The 19,124-nt window shown below is 37.1% G+C and overlaps 1 protein-coding gene across 2 annotated transcripts in view; it reads right to left on the minus strand.

The window, feature by feature from the left end:
• Positions 1-1,165: 1,165 nt before the first annotated feature.
• The window catches only part of LOC123546567 (serine/threonine-protein phosphatase 6 regulatory ankyrin repeat subunit B-like), a 32,374-nt gene continuing 14,415 nt past the window's right edge, over positions 1,166-19,124 (minus strand). For both annotated transcript variants that reach the window (XM_045332963.2, XM_045332962.2), the window contains 2 exons: positions 17,276-17,402; positions 1,166-16,820 (listed from right to left, as the gene is read on the minus strand). In XM_045332963.2, coding sequence (XP_045188898.1) covers positions 16,316-16,820; positions 17,276-17,402 — 632 coding nt within the window. In that variant the 3' untranslated portion in view covers positions 1,166-16,315. The remainder of the gene's footprint in view (positions 16,821-17,275; positions 17,403-19,124) is intronic.

Here is a 19,124-nt window from a genome sequence, read left to right on the forward strand (position 1 = left end):
ATTGGGTCAACTGCGGTCAAAAACTAGGTCAGTAGGTCTAAAATTAGAAAAATCTTTTGACCTCTCTAGAGGCCATATTTTTCATGAGATCTTCATGAAAATTAATGAGAATGTTCACCTTGATGATATCTAGGTAAAGATCAAAACAGGATCACGTACCTTCGAAAACTAGGTCAATAGGTCAAATAATAGAAAAACCTTGTGACCTCTCTAGAGACCATATTTTTCAATGGATTTTCATGAAAATTGGTCAGAATTTTTATCTTGATAATATCTAGGTCAAGTTCAAAACTGGGTCACATGAGCTCAAGAACTAGGTCACTATGTCAAATAATAGAAAAAACGACGTCATACTCAAAACTGGGTCATGTTGGAAGAGGTGAGCGATTCAGGACCATCATGGTCCTCTTGTTTTAATTACTTCCCTTTTATGTTACTATAAATAGCTTATTTAGTAACTTTTTTATTATTGGCCGTAGGGAAAAACCGAGACCACTCTTCTGTGGTACAACATGGATGGTTCCTCCAATTTATAGGTGTATTTTAACATATCTGTACCTTGTAAGAATTTTTATGCCCCCGAAGGGAGGCATATAGTTTTTGAACTGTCTGGCTGTCGGTCTGTCGGTCTGTCGGTCTGTCCGCATTTTTCGTGTCCGGTCCATATCTTTGTCATCGATGGATGGATTTTCAAATAACTTGGCATGAATGTGTACCACAGTAAGACGACGTGTCGCGTGCAAGACCCAGGTCCGTAGCTCAAAGGTCAAGGTCACACTTAGACATTAAAGGTTATTGCATTGATGGGTGTGTCCGGTCCATATCTTTGTCATCCATGGATGGATTTTCAAATAACTTGGCATGAATGTGTACCACAGTAAGATGACGTGTCGCGCGCAAGACCCAGGTCCGTACCTCAAAGGTCAAGGTCACACTAAGACATTAAGGGATAGTGCATTGTTTGGCGTGTCCGGTCCATATCTTTGTCATCGATGGATGGATTTTCAAATAACTTGGCATGAATGTGTACCACAGTAAGACGACGTGTCGCGCGCAAGACCCAGGTCCGTATCTCAAAGGTCAAGGTCACACTTAGACATTAAGGGATAGTGCATTGATGGGCATGTCCGGTCCATATCTTTGTCATCGATGGATGGATTTTCAATTACCACATGATAAACAAGCAGCCGTGGCCTAAGTCGCTCACCTAAGGGGGATCCTGACCCTTTGAATTTGCTTTAAACATCTAAGTAGCAGGTCAGTAGATGCTATTGAAAATCTTTTTATTTTGTAATGTGATGGCCATAAAATAAGTAACCAGCAAACTTGAGAGAGATCCATTCAAAGATGCTTAAGATCACGTTCGATCCATCATGTCTGTGAGAAGTTTTTTAATTAATAGACTTTACCACTCTGGCAGCCTGCAGTCAAACGGAATTTAAATACAAAAGAGAAAGGTCAATCCAGTAATGTTACAGAACAAGTTTAACAATCTTCAAAGTGTGTTTCATTTTTAACTAACAGAACCAACTAAACAAAACTGGGAGAGATAAATGCAAGGATGCTATGAAACATGTCTGGTGAAGATCTATCAAGTGGTTTGTAAGAAAAGTTGTTTAAAGTTTTTTTTTCTATTTTTAGCTCTGCCAGCCCTAAACTGGATCAAAAGGAATCACCTGAACAAATATAACAGGACCATTTTAGGATGAAGCACACCAAGTCTGGTGAAGATCCTTCAAATGGTTCACAAAAAGAAGTTGTTTAAAAGGTTTTCCTACTTGTAACTCTGGAAGCCCTAAGCAAAACCTCTTGAACTAAAACTAAGAAAGTTGTATACAAGGATGCTCCAGTACAAGATTCAGGTGAAAAAAGCTGCTTAAAGGTTTAACTACTTTTAGTTCTATTGACACAAGCCAAAATATTCGGATAAAACTGACAGAGGTACATACAAAGATGCTACAAACCAAGTTTGATGAAAATCCATCATCTAGTTCATTAGACAACATTGTTTCTAGGTTTTTCTTTTTTTAGCTCTAGTGGGCCAAGCTTAACTATTTGAACACATTTGAGAACAGTCTATGCTAGGATGCTACTGATCAAGTTTGATGTAATTCAGACCAGTAGTTGCAGTGCAAAATATGGTTAAGTAAAGATATTGGCACAGAACAAGTGATGCCAGATTCCAGATCATCCACCTATATTAACCTTTAGCATGCTAGATAAATTGTCGTCTGCTGGAAATGTTGTCTGCTAAAATTGTAAAGTTCATTCAATTTGCTCCAAAATTGGAAGAAATATTGTCAGAGTAGCAAACAGCTTTGAACCTGATCAGACGCCGATTTAATCGGCGTCTGATCTGGTTCCAAGCTGTTTGCAAAGGCTGTTAAATTCGCCTGCAGCAGGCTAAGGGTTAATAGCTCACCCTGAAAAAAAGTTCATTTGAGCTAATAAAATGTACCAGTCATTGTGTTGGATTCTGAGATAACTGTCTGCAAATCTCAATTTGATTTTCTAAACACTTTCAAATGATTTCAGGTGTCAAGATTTCTGTTCTAAACCTTTCTTTTAAACAAGAGGGCCATGAAGGCCCTGTATCGCTCACCTGACCTACAGACCTAAAGATCATTAAGATTAACATTCTGACCAAGTTTTATTAAGATATGGTCATAAATGTGGCCTCTAAAGTGTTAACTAGCCATTCTTTTGATTTGACCCCGTGACCTAGTTTTTGACCCGACATGACCCAGATTCGAACTTGACCTAAAGATCGTCAAGTTTAACATTCTGACTAAGTTTCATGAATATACAGTCATAAATGTGGCCTCTAGAGTGTTAACAAGGTTTTCCTTTGATATGACCTAGTGACCTTGTTTTTGACCCCAACTGACCCAGATTTAAACTTGACCTAAAGATCATCAAGATTAACATTCTGACAAAGTTTCATTAAGATATGGTCATAAATGTGGCCTCTAAAGTGTTAACTAGCTTTTCCTTTGATTTGACCCCGTGACCTAGTTTTTGACCCGACATGACCCATATTCAAACTTGCCCTAAAGATCATCAAGTTTAACATTCTGACTAAGTTTCATGAAGATACAGTCATAAATATGGCCTCTACAGTGTTAACAAGCTTTTCCTTTGATCTGACCTAGTGACCTAGTTTTTGACCCCACCTGACCCAGATTTAAACTTGACCTTAAGATCATCAAGATTAACATTCAGACCAAGTTTCATTATGATATGGTCATAAATGTGGCCTCTACAGTGTAAACTAGCTTTTCCTTTGATTTGACCTGATGACCTAGTTTTTGATCCTACATGACCCAGATTCAAACTGGACCTTAAGATCATCAAGATTAACATTCTGGTCAAGTTTCATTAAGATTGGGCCAAAATTGTGACCTCTAGAGTGTTAACAAGCTTTTCCTTTGATTTGACCTGGTGACCTAGTTTTTGACCCCAGATGACCCAATATCAAATTCGTCCAAGATTTTTTTGAGGGTAACATTCTGACCAAGTTTCATTAAGATTGGGCCAAAAATGTGACCTCTAGAGTGTTAACAAGCTTTTCCTTTGATTTGACCTGATGACCTAGTTTTTGACCCCAGATGACCCAATATCAAACTCGTCCAAGATTTTATTGAGGGTAACATTCTGACCAAGTTTCATTAAGATTGGGCCAAAAATGTGACCTCTAGAGTGTTAACAAGCTTTTCCTTTGATTTGACCTGATGACCTAGTTTTTGATCTCAGATGACCCAATATCGAACTTGTCCAAGATTTTATTGAGGGTAACATTCTGACCAAGTTTCATTAAGATTGGGCCAAAAATGTGACCTCTAGAGTGTTAACAAGCTTTTCCTTTGATTTGACCTGGTGACCTAGTTTTTGATCCCAGATGACCCAATATCAAATTTGTCCAAGGTTTTATTGAGAGTAACATTCTGACCAAGTTTCATTAAGACTGGGCCAAAAATGTGACCTCTAGAGTGTTAACAAGCTTTTCCTTTGATTTGACCTGATGACCTAGTTTTTGACCCCAGATGACCCAATATCAAACTCGTCCAAGACTTTTTTAAGGATAACATTCTGACCAAGTTTCATTAAGATTGGGCCAAAAATGTGACCTCTAGAGTGTTAACAAGCTTTTCCTTTGATTTGACCTGATGACCTAGTTTTTGATCCCAGATGACCCAATATAGAACTCGTCCAAGATTTTATTGAGGGTAACATTCTGACCAAATTTCATTAAGATTGGGCCAAAAATGTGACCTCTAGAGTGTTAACAAGCTTTTCCTTTGATTTGACCTGGTGACCTAGTTTTTGATCCCAGATGACCCAATATCGAACTCGTCCAAGATTTTATCGAGGGTAACATTCTGACTAAGTTTCATTAAGATTGGGCCAAAAATGTGACCTCTAGAGTGTTAACAGTCAAATTGTTGACGACGGACGGACAGACGGACGGACGACGACGGACGCCGGACACAGGGTGATCACTAAAGCTCACCTTTGAGCACTTCGTGCTCAGGTGAGCTAAAAAAGAAAAAGATATCAACATTGCCAGTTTTATCAGATAACACATAAGTTGCCATTTGTAACTGGTATGATATATATTACAAAGTCTGTTTCATTATATCTATTTAAATGACTGTACACCAAATTTTCCTGATTTTGAAATATGCAATACCACCTATATAAGTTATAAACTTAAATACTACATTTCTATATATAGTCTTTTACTGGTTTTCATACACATTTGTCATTGCTAAAAGTGTAAAAATGTTTCTGAATGTTCAAATCTATTTTTTTCTCACACACCTGAAATGTTCTTATAGCTTAAAAATAAAGTCATTTCCCAGAATACTGTATGATGCAATTCCCTAAAAGATCAAGTATTGACCCCTAAAAGATAGTTTTATAAAATAACACATTTAACCTAAATTTTATACAAATATGCACTGAAGCTATGCAAGCTTATAAAACTTTTTGCAAAAAATTCAATAAAATTTTCCGTCTGAATATCACCAGCATCACTAGAATGTCAATATCAAAGATAGTCAAAAGGAATTTCAAACTTGTTTACATTTTATAAAAACACAGATGTATATTATTTCGATACTACTTGAATCATTTTCAAAAACATGACTTTTGTGAATGTATATACATATGAGCCGTGCCATGGGAAAACCAACATAGTGGGTTTGCGACCAGCATGGATCCAGACCAGCCTGCGCATCCGCGTAGTCTGGTCAGGCTCCATGCTGTTCGCTTTTAAGGCCTACTGGAATTGGAGAAACTGTTAGCGAACAGCATGGATCCTGACCAGACTGCGCGGATGCGCAGGCTGGTCTGGATCCTTGCTGGTCGCAAACCCACTATGTTGGTTTTCTCATGGCACGGCTCATATATAAATCTATGGAAAAGATTGTTTTGTGAAATTTAACTTGGCACATATCTTCAAGTCGAGATTGAGTGTATTTGGGCATGTAAAGATGAATGACAGAACACCATTTCTGTTGAGTTCTGCGAGTATAGCTTTGGGACTAAATATAAAAACAAATGAGCAATAGGCTATCAAAAGCAAAACAATAAAATAAAATAATGACAAAATATGTGCAGATCTTTCAAATTCAGTCGAAAGACAATTCAAATGAAAAACTCAAAATGTTACTGTAATTTCTGAAATGAAAATTCTGAGCTGTGTTTCACCGAGGCAATGAATACAACTAGAGATTTTTATCACATATCTGATTCACTCTCCTGTCAAGATTTTTTACGAATTTTCATCAAATAACATATGGTACTAATGATATAACTATTGTAGTAAAGAAATCAAAGGGAGGTAATTGGATCTTCTCTTAATTGAAAATTTGTTTTTAAGTAGACATTTATGTCATCCAAAGAACATTTCTGCATTATGTTTAAATCTGTTCAATGGTTTCTAACAAGAAGATTAAGTATTTCTTTCCCATTTTCAAGGTAACCACCCGAGGAACAGATCTATGAAGTTCAATTAAAGTTAACAAAGTGGTTTCAGAGATGTAGTTTGAAGCAAAATATTGATCGCAATTGACACACAACAGACACACAGCAGTCACTGTATCTTGCCTGAGTGCAAGCGCTCAGAAAGGCTTAAAAATCAAGACTTTAACTTGACACTAAAAATATTTTTAATGAAACACAGATCAAATGACAGTAAAAATTCAAATAAGAAATTCTAAAACTTAGTAAGAAATAACATCACAAACATGTAATATACAAAAAACCCATGTTGGTCATAGATCAAAATCAGGCCTGCATTTAAAGTTTTCACTACATACATAAAGGGAAACAAGGGGGTCATGCTTTTGCTAGGTATGTATAGCATTTTTACCAGTTTTGGTTGACAGCTGTATGTACTGCTGCATGCATCAAGTGAACCAATATATTTTGGATATTACTGTAAGAATCCAATAAAGTTGCAGCAGCAAAGTTCTGTTAATAACAAATACAAAAGTCTATTAACAAGACTGTAAATAACAAAGTCTATTAACAAGATTCTGTCAATAAAACAAGAGGGCCATGATGGCTCTAGATCACTCACCTGAGTTCCACAAGTTGCTTGAACAGTTCTCGTAGAGGGTCATGCATGGAAAATATCTGTGAAATTATTTTGAAATACAAAATTTCATACAGACATGCATTCTGACAAAGTTTTATGAAGATCAAGTAGAAAATGTGGCCTCTAGAGTGTAAAAAAAGTTTTTTCTATTGTTTGACCTACTGACCTAGTTTAAGATCTCAGTGTTTACAAGGTTTTCCTAGTCATTGACCAAGTGACCTAGTTTTTGACCCCAGATAAGCCAGAAAGAAATTCATCCAAGATTTTAAAGTTTCAATAAGATCAGGCCAAAACTGTGACCTCTTCAATGTTAACATTTAAACTGCACAAATGGGATGACTCACTATAGACCATGACGTACAACGAACACAGGGTGATCACAACAGCTAACCTTGAGCACTATGTGCTCAGGTGAGCTAAAAATGTTGTTTTTTTCTCTACAATTTCATAATTTTCTTAGCATACGCAGCTTTACTTAGATCATTAGTTTTTAAAACAAGTGTCTTGCAAATTACTATTACTAGACATAATGAAAAATGTATGTATATCTCTGAAGGTATTTCAGGCCCAGCCTAAATTTTGTCTAACTTGAAAGAAAAGTTGAAACAATTGAAACGAAACATGTGCTTCACTATATTCAGCGTTTCTGACCTGGAGTCATTTTTTCTGAGAACTTTAAAAATCTGTGATTGAAACAATCGCTAATTTAGATGGGGTATAAGTGTACAGGCTTTCAGGTCCTGACCGGTTTCCAGTTTCTCCCATTTGTAGGGGTTTCCAGTTAAAAGCAGGGAACCAGTATACAGGCTTTCACATTTACAGGGGTTTTCAATTACAATGTATAGGCAGGGTACCAGATGACAATATGTCCAATCTGCAGGATTAAATTATCAGCTGTTAGAAGGATTCCAGTTATGAGTGGTTTCTGATTCCAGGTAGGATACTAGCTTACTGACCTTCTAGCCTGGAGAGATTTCAATTTCTAGGCAATGTCAAAGTTTACATGTTTTAAAGTTCCACAGGTTTTAAGTGATAAGCTGTTTACTGGGCTTCAGTCTGGAATATTTTGCAGTTCGCACAGCTTCTACTTAACAGACTGTCCACACTACATGTAATTAACAAGCAGTATAACGGAAAATATATGCCAAAGTCTTTAAAATACAATCAGTAAAAACTAGCAAGCATTCGAAGAGTGAACACACATCTAAAACAGTGTACAAAACTGCAAGAAGTCCTGACAGTCATTCATCAAAATCAGTCGAGATTCAAAAATAATCAAACATCATCAAAACAAAATGTACCTTATAGCAATCTTCGTAGTTTAGATTTGTACATTTCTAAATTCTCCATCAAACCATATTTATAACAAAATTTTAAAGAACAATATACCTGGTAGCTAACCCGCATGACTTTTGGACAATGTACACATAGAGAAAACATCTCGATTAAGGCAAAATTTTGCCTATATTTTTTATCACTTGAAATATTTTCATAAAGTGGAAATGCGTTGAAGGCAACAACAAATGCTTTCAATTCGCACACGAAGTGTCTGCCATCAGTTCGAAGTATTTTTCTCAAACACTTTGCTCAACTGGTTTTCCTTGTCTATGTAGAAAACATACACACTTTTGAAAATCTGTCAAGTAATATGGAAAATATAGGCAAAATATCACCAGAATAGGGACACTTTCTCCGAGTGTACGGTATCCAAAAGTCACGTGGCTTGACAAACCTGATATAGTATAACTTCACTTTACTGCATGTTAATTTTCACACTGTTAGTGATATACTCTAATTTAACCAAAGGATACATTTTCTTGTGGTGCAGTTTGATTTCAGAAGCTGTTTTACAGAAACATACAGTCAAAACATATACAGTGGTAGTTAAAGCTCTCTTGAGCTATTAGTGTACAATCAAGTGTTTATATATCTCTATGTGCATCCGACATAATGTCTACATAACAGTGTTGTGCATACTACACAGGTCTGTACATCAATAATTCTTATGCAAGTAATCAATATAAGTACATATAACTTAATTTTCACAAAAAAAATGTTGTGGGAACAATAAAATCCTAAAATAATACCAAAGGCTGAGATGTGGTTATCGCAACTTGTAATCACAAAATTCAGAAATAATTGTTATTTTATCACAATCAAAAGTTAGCAATAACATCTCTGATCAAAGCAGGGCATAGGCTTTTCAGAATACTGCAGGGCATAGGCTTTTCAGTATACTGTAGAGATAAAAATTATATCAATACCATGTAAAACATTTAAAGATATAACTCAGCTTTTGAGAAAAACACGTATCTTACTACATTGGTACATTTCAATGGAAGGGTGAATGCAGTTGCAGACTGAATGTTGTCTCTTTGTGACACATAATTAAAAAATTCTTTACTAAGGAGGTTAGTAAGGTACGAAACAGACATTAAATACTGCTTACTGAACTTGCCGCAAGACCTTGACCTAGATCTGACATTACTAAAAGTTGTGTTCAGCACTCTCCCTCAATTTATGAGAAACATTTGTGGCATTTTATCAGAAACTTCTTTAAGGGGGTGGGGGAATAAACAGAGTAGACATGATTTTGTGACCAACAGCCCAAAGGACAAACAACCAGACCAAGAACATCATGTGCTCCGGTCCCACTCCCCCACCCCCACCTCTAAGTTTTGGAGATTTACCTAAATTTATGTGGTCCCTTGTTGTTTTCATTTTAGTTACTATGTCCTCTGGATATCTGAGCACTTTGCTTATCCCACAGCAACTTTCAGTGACCAGTGTATATATTGATTTCTGTACCTCTGTTTTATTTTATAAACACAAACTTATTTATATACACTGGTTAGTTTTTTAAAATAGTAAATCTCTGATAAAGATTCCATTACCTATGTACATACCGATGCAGCAAAATTCTCCAAGCATGCAACAATAAATGTCTACTTAAGACTTTCTGAAAAAATTATTGATATTAACTACAACGGAAACAAAGTTTTAAAATTCAAAAATGCTTAAAAGATGCTTAATTACATTTGAATGATTGTAAATTTTCAAGAAAATTATCAACCTGTATAATATATGCATAAAACAAGAGCTGTCTCCATATAATGACACATGCCCCCGATGACACTTTGAATGAATAGTTATGGCCGATGTTAGAGTTTAGGACCTTTGACCTACGGAGATGGGTCTTGCGCGTAACACGTAGTCTTACCGTGCCACACATTCATGCATAGTTATTTTAAAATCCATGCATGAATGACAAAGATATGGACCGGACACGCCCATCAATGCACTATCATGAAAAATGACCTAAGTGTGACCTTGACCTTTGAGCTACAGACCTGGGTCTTGCGCGTGACATTTTGTCTTACTGTGGTACACATTCATGCCAAGTTATTTGAAGATCCATCCATGGATGACAAAGATATGGACTGGACACGCCCATCAATGCACTATCCTTTAACGTCTAAGTGTGACCTTGACCTTTGAGCTACGGACCTGGGTCTTGCGCGCGACACGTCGTCTTACTGTGGTACACATTCATGCCAAGTTATTTGAAAATCCATCCATGGATGACAAAGATATGGACCGGACACGCACATCAATGCACTATTCTTTAACGTCTAAGTGTGACCTTGACCTTTGAGCTACGGACCTGGGTCTTGCGCGCGACATGTCGTCTTACTGTGGTACACATTCAAGCCATGTTATTTGAAAATCCATCCATCGATGACAAAGATATGGACCGGACACGAAAATTGCGGACAGACTGACAGACCGACAGACCGACAGACGGTTCAAAAACTATATGCCTCCCTTCAGGGGCATAATTACCAGGGAAGCACTGCTTTAAAACAGAAGTGTCTTTCAGCGTTCCCTACAATCACTATTATGACTATCAATGTCATGTCATTTTTTAAGGTAGCAAACCGGTAATGGTAATTATTGTTTGATTCCATAGTCTCCATAAACAATTGAGACATTTCCCGCCAGAGTAAAATACGTAAAATTGGATATTTGAGCAGTGCCATGAGAAAACCAACATAGCGCATTTGCGACCAGCATGGAGGCAGACCAACCTGAGCATCTACGCAGTCTGGTCAGGATCCATGCTGTTTGCTAACGATTTCTCTAATTGAAATAGGCTTTGAAAGCGAACAGCATGGATCCTGACCATACTGCGTGGATGTACAGGCTGGTCTGGATCCATGCTGGTCGCAAATGCACTATGTTGGTTTTCTCATTGTGCGGCTCATTTACTTTTTTGCATTATCAAATCAATTAAACAAAAGAAAGTTAAGACATTTATATATGTTTCAAATTAATTTACCAATGCAGAAGGTATCGCAGAAAAAAGCTGTGGGACTAGGAATCAGTATTTCAAAGAAAGTTACTTGTATTAATGTTCATTTATGAGAACTAAATCTATTACTGTGAAATCATTTATATTCGTGGGGGACTAACGTTCGTGGATTTTGTGGTTGAGTCAATCCACAAAATTTTTTCCCAAAGAACAAGTAAAATTCCCATTCATTTTATGTTCAAAAGTTGAAATCCACAAATTCATATTCCCACAAAACTGCCATTTTGACCAAAACTATGAAATTTCATGCCCACGAAATGAAATGATTCTACAGTATCATGAAATCCACACAAAATCACACAGAAGTATCTAAAACTCTCTACCACCTACACCTTTCATACCATCTCAGTATCACAGTCATTAAAAGTTATAATTTCTATATTCTTCAGTGGAAAAATTATAAAAGTTATGAGCTAAACTTACTTTTTATATCATAGAAAACAGTTTAATGTAAGCCTTTTAAGGTCTACAGTATAGTTCTTTTAAAAATATTTCTACGGTATATAAAAAAAACCACTATAATTCAGGGTTTCAGAAATCTGCAAATTTACAGGTAGCCCATGCTATCAATATTTTTGTCTGGTAGGCAGAACATGTACGTTTATTTGGCAATGGCCGTTTTGGTTTATTTACCAAGTGCTTGTATACAACAGTTAGATGGAATGCTTAGATTAATATAGGGTTTCATAATTTTAGCCACACGCACATGTTGTTATAGCTAAAACAATTCAGCTTCAGCGACGTTATATGCTGTTTTAGATCTCTGGATGCGACCATCAGAACATAAAAATAGCGTCAGTTAAGTAATGGTACCCACAACTAATGTTGTTATAGATTTTGTTCTCTAAAATAGCAATTATCATTTTAATACTCGATTTTTTCTCCTTTTCTTCATTTTAAAAGATAAAACTAATTAAACTGGAAATTCTTCCCTCATTCATTATTGCAACATGACAACATCATGACAACATCATACAAGAGGACCATGATGGTCCTGAATCGCTCACCTCTTCCCACATGACCCAGTTCTGAGTATGACGTCTTTTTTTTTTATTATTTGACATAGTGACCTAGTTCTTGAGCTCATGTGACCCAGTTTTGAACTTGACCTAGATATTATCAAGATAAAAATTCTGTCCAATTTTCATGAAGATCCATTGAAAAATATGGTCTCTAGAGAGGTCACGAGTGACCCTGTTTTGAACTTTACCTAGATATCATCAAGGTGAACATTCTCACTAATTTTCATGAAGATCTCATGAAAAATATGGCCTCTAGAGAGGTCACAAGGTTTTTCTATTTTTATACCTACTGGCCTAGTTTTTGACCACACGTGACCCAGTTTTGAAACTCATCTAGATATCATCAAGGTGAACATTCAGATCAATTTTCATGAAGATCCATTGAAAAATATGGCCTCTAGAGAGGTCAAAAGATTTTAATAATTTTAGACCTACTGACCTAGTTTTTGACCACAGTTGACCCAGTTTCAAACTTGACCTAGATATCATCAAGATGAACATTCAGACTGACTTTCATGCAGATCCCATAAAAAATATGGCCTCTAGCGAGGTCACAAGATTTTTCTATTATTTGACCTACTGACCTAATTTTTGACTGCATGTGACCCAGTTTCAAACTTGACCTAGATATCATCAAGGTGAACATTCTGACCAATTTTCATGAAGATCTCATGAAATATATGGCCTCTAGAGAGGTCACAAGGTTTTTCTATTTTTATACCTACTGACCTAGTTTTTGACCGCATGTGACCCAGTTTTGAACTTGACCTAGATATCATCAAGATGAACATTCAGACCAACTTTCATACAGATCCCATGAAAAATATGGCCTTTAAAAAGGTCACAAGGTTTTTCTATTATTGACCTACTGACCTAGTTTTTGACGGCATGTGACCCAGTTTCAAACTTGACCTAGATATCATCAAGATGAACGTTCTGACCAATTATCATGAAGAACTTGTGAAATATATGGCCTCTAGAGAGGTCACAAGGTTATTCTATTTTTAGACCTACTGACCTAGTTTTTGACCGCAGTTGACCCAGTTTCGAACTTGACCTAGATATCATCAAGGTGAACATTCTGACCAATTTTCATAAAGACCCCATGAAAAATGTGACCTCTAGAGTGGTCACAAGCAAAAGTTTACGCACGCACACACGGACGGACGACGGACGCTGCGCGATCACAAAAGCTCACCTGTCACTTTGTGACAGGTGAGCTAAAAAGGAATGTCCATTTTTTTGTTTAAACTTGCAAATTCCTTAGGGCAGTATCAACTGCAATTTAACTCATAAAATTATTAAAAGCCGACAACTAATTCATTCTTTTAATAAGTTGTTTAACAAGAGCACCGCCTTGCAGGTGCTGACGTTCATCTGATTATTTTGTATAATAGAAAAATTGTCCTACCCATGATTTTCTAAGTACAAAACGGGCCATAATTCTTGCAAAAAGCAGGATGGAGTTATGTTTCTTGATGTACAGAGTCAGCTTATGATGGTGAACAACTGTTGCAAATTTCAAAGCAATAGCTTTGATAGTTTAGGAGGAAAGTTTGCCTAAACATAAAACTTAACCAATAAATCTGATATTTTCTAAGTCCAAAAGGGGCCATAATTCTTGCAAAAGGCAGGAGTTATGTTTCTTGCTGTACATGGTCAGCTTATGATGGTGAACAAGTGTTGCAAGTTTTAAAGCAATAGCTTTGATAGTTTATGAGAAAAGTTGACCTAAACATAAAACTTAACCAAGAAATCTGATTTTCTAAGTCCAAAAGGGGCAATAATTCTTGAAAAAAGCAGGATGGAGTTATGTTTCTTGCTGTACAGGGTCAGCTATTGATGGTGAACAAGAGTTGCAAGTTTCAAAGCAATACCTTTGATAGTTTAGGAGAAAAGCTGACATAAACATAAAACTTAACCAGGCAATGCCGACGCCGACACCAATCAAGTGATGACAATAACTCATCATCTTTTTAAAACAAGAGGACCATGATGGTCCTGAATCGCTCACCTATCCCCACATGACCCAGTGTTGAACTGAGTATGACGTCGTTATTTCTATTATTTGACATAGTGACCTAGTTTTTGAGCACATGTGACCTAGATATCATCAAGATAAAAAATTCTGACCAATTTTCATGAAGATCCATTGAAAAATATGACCTCTAGAGAGGTCACAAGGTTTTTCTATTATTTGACCTAATGACCTAGTTTTTGAAGGCATGTGACCCACCTTTAAACTTGACCTAGATATCATCAAGGTGAACATTCTCACCAATTTTCATGAAGATCTCGTGAAAAATATGGCCTCTAGAGAGGTCACAAGGTTTTTCTATTTTTCGACCTACTGACCTAGTTTTTGACCGCACATGACCCAGTTACAAACTTGACCTAGATATCATCAAGCTGAACATTCTCACCAATTTTCATGAAGATCCATTGAGAAATATGGCCTCTAGAGACATCACAAGATTTTTCTATTTTTATACCTACTGACCTAGTTTTTGACCGCACGTAACCCAGTTTCGAACTTGACCTAGATATCATCAAGGTCAACATTCTGACCAATTTTCATGAAGATCTCTTGAAAAATATGGCCTCTAAAGAGGTCACAAGGTTTTTCTATTTTTAGACCTACTGACCTAGTTTTGAGAGCATGTGACCCAGTTTCGAACTTGACCTAGATATCATCAAGATGAACATTCTGACCAATTTTCATAAAGATCCCATGAAAAATATGGCCTCTAGAGAGGTCACAAAGTTTTTCTATTTTCAGACCTACTGACCTAGTTTTTGACCGTACGTGACCCAGTTTCAAACTTGACCTAGATATCATCAAGGTGAACATTCTGACCATTTTTCATGAAGATCCATTGAGAAATATGGCCTCTAGAGAGGTCACAAGGTTTTTCTATTTTTAGACCTACTGACCTAGTTTTTGACCCCACGTGACTCAGTTTCGAACTTGACCTAGGTATCATCAAGGTGAACATTCTGACCAATTTTCATGAAGATCTCATGAAAAATATGGTCTCTAGAGAGGTAACAAGGTTTTTCTATTTTCAGACCTAGTGACCTAGTTTTTGACCCCACGTGAACCAGTTTCAAACTTGACCTAGGTATCATCAAGGTGAACATTCTGACCAATATTCATGAAGATCTCATGAAAAATATGGCCTCTAGAGAGGTCACAAGGTTTTTCTATTTTTAGACCTACTGACCTAGTTTTTGACCCCACGTGACCCAGTTTCGAACTTGACCTAGATATCATCAAGGTGAACATTCAGACCAATTTTCATGAAGATCTCATGAAAAATATGGCCTCTAGAGAGGTCACAAGGTTTTTCTATTTTTAGATCTACTGACCTAATTTTTGATCGCACCTGACCCAGTTTCGAACTTAACCTAGATATCATCAAGATGAACATTCTGACCAACTTTCATAAAGATCCCATGAAAAATGTGACCTCTAGAGTGGTCACAAGCAAAAGTTTACGGATGGACGGACGGACGGACGGACGACGGACGACGGACGCCACGCGATCACAAAAGCTCACCTTGTCACTTCGTGACAGGTGAGCTAAAAATCAGATGAGCTAATAAAAGGACTAAAACCGAGTAAATAACGTCTCTCACTTTTTTTGGTGCTGTGTATTCACTTATCTGAATTTCTCTATAGTTTCTCACATGAACTTGCCGAATTTTGCTAAAACAAATGTGGCCGATGTTTTACATGTAATGTAAGTATTTAAATTAAAAAGCATGAAGTCGGTGCCTCATAATTAAATGTCTCTGATCCAATGTATATCTTGTTATCGCTTGCTAAATATAAAGGTCAGCGAAAACGAAAGTACTCTCTGGCAGGGGGCTGTAAAATTACATAATTCTAAGACTGGTTTGCATACTGTTTTTAACACTACAGATCAGCAACTTTGATGTTATTGGATCTGTCTAAAATCTTGCGTACACATGTTTTTGTAAACATTTGCCTCCGGGTATGATTAACGGTTGTTTGCAAATTGTGACAATAGGTGGTAAGGTAATTAATGCCTCCAGCAGGTACCACTCAAGGGGACAATAGACAAAAATTATGTTTGAAGACTATATATGGTATTGAATTCCAGGCTACTTGATATGGAGTTTGAAGGTAGCCCAGCAGGCACGCTCTGAAAAAATTCAGTAGTCTGACGGAATTTTCTGTTAGCCTCCAGGCTCCAGACATCGATTTCTGAAACCCTGTCTAATTTCATCTCAATCAACTAAAACGAAAGAAATTATCAAATTTCAATAAAGTGATACACTAACAATTTCAATCTAAATTTCATTATGCAGTACTGTAGGTGTTGGTATAAGAAACATTTTATGTGACAAATAAACATGTAACTTTGCTGGCAGTGGAACGTACGTAATTTTTTTTAAGAATCCGTCTTTCCAATTATCGACCAGTCTCTGTTGTATCACTTTTCTACACAGGTTCTTCAACGAATGTGGTGAACTGCCACTTTTCGTATACCACTCAAAAAATGCTTCATCGTTTGCGAGCAGTTCCGGTGGAATTCCCGGTCCTTTCCATTTTAACCAGTCAATTAGATTCAACATGTCACACTGAGCATGGAATAGTACCTTAATACAAGGAACTTGATATTTCAAGTCCTCTTTATAAAGTCCTGTACTTAGGGAGCTGACACACACATACAGCGGGGTTCTCCCTAAATTGTCAATTCTGTTCACTGTGGATGCGGAAGCTAGTATTCTTAACATGTCTTTTATTTTCCAATGTGCTGCTACATGTATTGGTGCTTTTCCATTTCTGTCACTCCTGAAATGGCATCAAAAAGAGTACCATCAAATCTGTATGAAATAAATTTGCAAATCATTAATATTCATGAACTATTAAAGGACTACTGGATTTCATTGTTCAGTCTGAAGGGATAAAGACATGAAATAGCAAAGTGGTGCACCAAAGTGGTACCCAAATAATGGTGGATTCATATATTGCTTGATTTCTTATAGATTTCAAGCTGCAGATCTATGTTGGACATTTGAGTGTTCTCATCAGTTAGTTGAGTAGAACATGCAGTGCAGTGAGAGTTTGATTTCAAAGTGAGGAAATATTTAATATTCTTTGTGACATTTGAAAATTCATTTGTCATACACTTCAGTTTCATGTGAATAAGTTTCCAGTTACATGGCCATATAGAAAATTCATATTGGTACAGAATCCAGGAACAGTGACAAGGTTTAAAGATTTTTTGATATAATATATATTCTTACTGATGTACTCTGGCCCCAGCAGCCAGTAACATTTCAACAGTTGCATAGCTGGAGTGAACAATAGCATTCTGTACACAGATATATAATGGAGTTTGGCCCTCTTTGTCAGCTTTATTCAAATCAGCACCTAAAAAATAAACAATGCATAATTTGATATAGATATATGGCAGGCTCCAAGGACACTACACTCAGACTGTACACCTGTCTTATAATGAAACTTATCAGCCAATCAGATAATGAGTTTCAAGACTGGTTCAAAGGTTATAAAACTAAGCTTAGTCGTAGGTTAATTTAAAGTTTCTGAAATATTCAATAAGAAAAGTCGGCATCAAGTAAAAAGTGTCAAAACTTTAGCACCTGGGATAATTATAGTCTTGCACAATTAGCATTCATAATCGAAACAAATATAAAATTCATCACATTGATCATCTGATCATGTTTCAAACAAAAACTAGTAATTGTATTGCAAATTTAAAAAAACAAGGCAGTCTGAAAGACAGCTAAATCCCCCGCCACTGCTATGGATAGTGAAAGGGTAAACCTTTGATTTTAGCTGTGACCTTGACCTTGAACTGACATGGCTGACTCATGAATTCTGCACGACGTCTTGATGAGGTGATCATTTGACCCAAGTTTCATGAAAATCCTTCAGGGGGTTTAGGAGATACAGAGCTGAAACCTTTGACCTTCAGTTGTGACCTTGACCTTGAGTTGACATGGCTGACTCATGAGTTCTTGATAAGGTGATCATTTGACCCAAGTTTGATGAAAATCCTTCAAGGGGTTTAGGAGATACAGAGTGGACACAAAATGGAAGGCTCAAACCTTCGACCCTTAGTTGTGACCTTGACCTTGAGCTGGCATGGTTGACTCATAATTTCTGCACATCGTTTTGATGAGGTAATCATTTTACCCAAGTTTTATAAAATTCCTTCAAGGGGTTTAGGAGATATAGAGCGGACACAAAATGGCAGGCTCAAACCTTTGACCTTGAGTTGTGACCTTGACCTTGAGTCGGCATGACTGACTCATGGGTTCTGCACATTGTCTTGATGAGGTGATCATTTGACCCAAGTTTGATAAAATTCCTTCAAGGGGTTAAGGAGATATAGGGCGGACACAAAATGGAAGGCTCAAACCTTTTACCTTGAGTTGTGACCTTGACCTTGAGCCAACAAGGCTGACCCATGGGTTCTGCACATCGTCTTGATGAGGTGATCTAATAAAATTCCTTCAAGGGGTTTAGGAGAAATAGAGCGGACACAAATTGGAAGGCTCAAACCTTTTACCTTGAGTTGTGACCTTGACCTTAAGCCAACAAGGCTGACCCATGGGTTCTGCACATCGTCTTGATGAGGTGATCATTTGACCCAAGTTTCATGAAAATCCTTCAAGGAGTTTAGAAGATATAGAGCGGACACAAAATAGAAGGCTCAAAACCTTTGACCCTAAGTTGTGACCTTGACCTTGAGCCGGCATGGCTGACTCATGGGTTCTGCACATCATCTTGATGAGGTGATCATTTGACCCAAGTTTTATAAAATTCCTTCAAGGGGTTTATGAGATATAGAGCGGACACAAAATGGCAGGCTCAAACCTTTGACCTTGAGTTGTGACCTTGACCTTGAACCGGCATGGCTGACTCATGGGTTCTGCACATCGTCTTGATGAGGTGATCATTTGACCCAAGTTTCATGAAAATCCTTCAAGGGGTTTAGCAGATATGGACCGCACACGATTTTGTTACAGACGGAAGGACGGACGGAAGGACGGACGGACGCAGACCATTCCTATTATCCCTCCGCCACGGCGGGGGATTAAAAAAACTATTATAGGTTTACTGATTTTA

This window comes from Mercenaria mercenaria, chromosome 9 (genome assembly GCF_021730395.1).
Source record: "Mercenaria mercenaria strain notata chromosome 9, MADL_Memer_1, whole genome shotgun sequence".
Classification (NCBI taxonomy): Eukaryota; Metazoa; Mollusca; class Bivalvia; order Venerida; family Veneridae; genus Mercenaria; species Mercenaria mercenaria.